We start from the raw sequence: 2359 nt of genomic DNA, 5'->3' as shown, positions 1-2359 counted from the left end.
TATGCAGCTAAGAGTAAGATATTCGCGGTACGAAATGGGCACAAAACTTCTCTTACCTCGATTGCGGTGGCTAATGAGATTGTGTTTTCCGTCTGCACGGGAGCTGTAACCGTATGCCTAAAGAAATTAACGGTTTGTTGTATTGTGCTTGTCAAGGGAAGCTCACTCGTTGTCGCGTCAGCCTCCATGATATCTGGCTGTCTCGATAGGAGCAGGCAAAGGTGGCGTACACGCTCGTTTTCAGACCTAGTACTTGTATACTAGCAGCCGGGCATTACTAGCACGGTGTGCGTGTATCCGGTGACTCGCGTGAGGCAATTCAATGGCCGTCCTCACCCCGGTGTCAGTTTGCCTGCATGATGCGAACTTGAATCCACCTAATTATAGAGTACTCTTAAACTTAAAAAAAGCCGATCTACGATGCGGAGTGCATCGACTTTTTCACATGAAGACACACAAGGACACATATATCAGGGTCATAAACGTGATTGCCACAATTTAATGTTAAGAAGCAAAGTTGATCATAGCAGTTTTTCCTGTTTTAACTCTTTTTTGAAAACAATTTGTTACGAGATTGCGAAAGGGTTGCCAGAACGAGAAAGCTTTTCGTTGCTCAGCTTATAGTCCCACTGATAACTCGCATTTCTGCATGATACAGTGATCAGTTACGAATAACCTCGCCTAAACTCTCATATCACTTAAAGGTAATACGCTGTTTTGTTTTTTTGTCAACTTGCGGTAGGGCGGCAGTTCCAGGATACACTACACTTATTTGCTATTCCGATTTAGCGTTCTGTCGACCTGTATTAGGTTGAGGTCGCCTCTCACGAACGATCATTGAAGTACTTGTAAATTATAAGGAACAGTAGTAGAACGCACGCACGAAGTGCAAAACGAACCAGTGAGGATCGTGCCCGATAGAGATCCATCTGATCTCAAGCTTTGGTCTATAGTATATTCGCCTCCAACTAAGCTATCTTTTACTAACGGTCCACATAATCCACACACACGCCCGCACAGACAGCTCCACTCCCAATAAATTCGCGACAATGTCTAACAAAATTTGAAGATATATTTTCTAAGTTAATCGTCGTCGAATGAACGGAATCTTTATGTCATTAAATACGGATTTTTGGCAATTCGATACTTATGTGTGCAGCGCCTTACGAAAAAGAGTGTCAGTGGCTGTACTTCAGTAGTTGGGATTTGCTCTGTCGGAACGAACAGAATCGAGGGGTCAGAAAGACTGAGGAGGATAATAATCCAGGGCTGGGTGTTTATCATTCAATATCAAGCGTTTGAGGCTGAATCTCCGTCGATCAAGTGTTCAAAGGGTAACGGATCAAAAGCGGGGAGCGTGAGCGGCGCGCAAAACACACGATCCGGCTCAATGAGAACGAAGTCTGTTGTAGCGAAACGGCAACACTTTTTGCAGCGCCAAACGCGTTTACTGTCTGTCTCACCCACTCGGTCCGTCTGTGAGTCATTTGTTGTTCGCCTGTTAATTGCAGTAATCAGGAAACACTCTCAATCCAGGCGGCCCCATTCCGACTCGCTGGGTCCCTCTCGAACGGTTGACAAACGAACGAACAGCCTCATGCCTCCCGCAAGCACACTCTTCCCTTCCGCCGAGTACAGGAGAGTCAAACTGATAGGCGGACAAAACTCGTCAGCCACCAGTTACGCCAACGGTAATTCCAACGGTCGGAAGAACGCGCGCGCGCGAGCGCGAGTGAACCAATCTGCCAGTGGGTAGAAGCCGGTCACAGAAGTCAAAATTATGTAACGCCGGCGGCTAACCCTCCATGGGGGAGTATGAGAATAGGAGATGGGGTTGGAGGGGGATCATAGAAAGATTGTACCCGATTTATTCAATATATTCATATATTAGACTTCGGTGTAGGTAATAAAACTGGACAAAACCTAGCAGCTAGATTGTTTCATCTGAGAAGAGCATGACATTATTTTCTTCATTGTCTAAAACCTGTGAAGTTTAATAATTGTAAAAGATAAACTGATCGAAATTTAATCGACAACAAAGCTATTCAATTGACTGCCCAAACTTTTTGCGTAGATGTATATATATCACTCACAAGCATTAGACCATTGGATACAGCCATATTTGGTAAGCAGCACGGAAAGATGTACCTTCTATCAGAGTTACCTATATTGCTGATAAGCTCGTCACCATTGGATTTGTACAACAGGGACACATGTATATTAAAGTCCAGTTGTTTTTATTATTGTTAGGAGTACAACTAAAAAATGTAATCGAGGATAATTAGGTAAAGCAAACGTAATCAAAGCAACGCAGCTACGGGGTCGTATTCATTGAACACTGGCTAATTAACGATGCCTA

At 44.1% G+C, this 2359-nt stretch overlaps 1 protein-coding gene across 5 annotated transcripts in view; it reads right to left on the bottom strand.

Annotated features, from left to right (window-relative positions):
• Positions 1–1462, bottom strand: part of LOC111263134 (G protein-coupled receptor moody) — a 44651-nt gene extending 43189 nt beyond the window's left edge. For 2 of the 5 annotated variants that reach the window (XM_022837984.2, XM_022837983.2), the window contains exon 1: positions 57–1461. In XM_022837984.2, the coding sequence (XP_022693719.1) occupies positions 57–188 (132 nt within the window). In that variant the 5' untranslated portion in view covers positions 189–1461. Of the gene's footprint in view, positions 1–56 lie in introns of all 5 variants that reach the window. The other 3 variants (XM_086969476.1, XM_086969475.1, XM_022837981.2) reach the window with 3 other exon arrangements.
• Positions 1463–2359: the final 897 nt, after the last annotated feature.

The sequence above is a fragment of the Varroa jacobsoni genome, unplaced genomic scaffold (genome assembly GCF_002532875.2).
Source record: "Varroa jacobsoni isolate VJ856 unplaced genomic scaffold, vjacob_1.0 scaffold_738, whole genome shotgun sequence".
Lineage (NCBI taxonomy): Eukaryota > Metazoa > Arthropoda > Arachnida > Mesostigmata > Varroidae > Varroa > Varroa jacobsoni.
The sequence above is the reverse complement of the archived record's forward strand: the minus strand, read 5'-3'. Positions and strand labels throughout refer to the sequence as shown.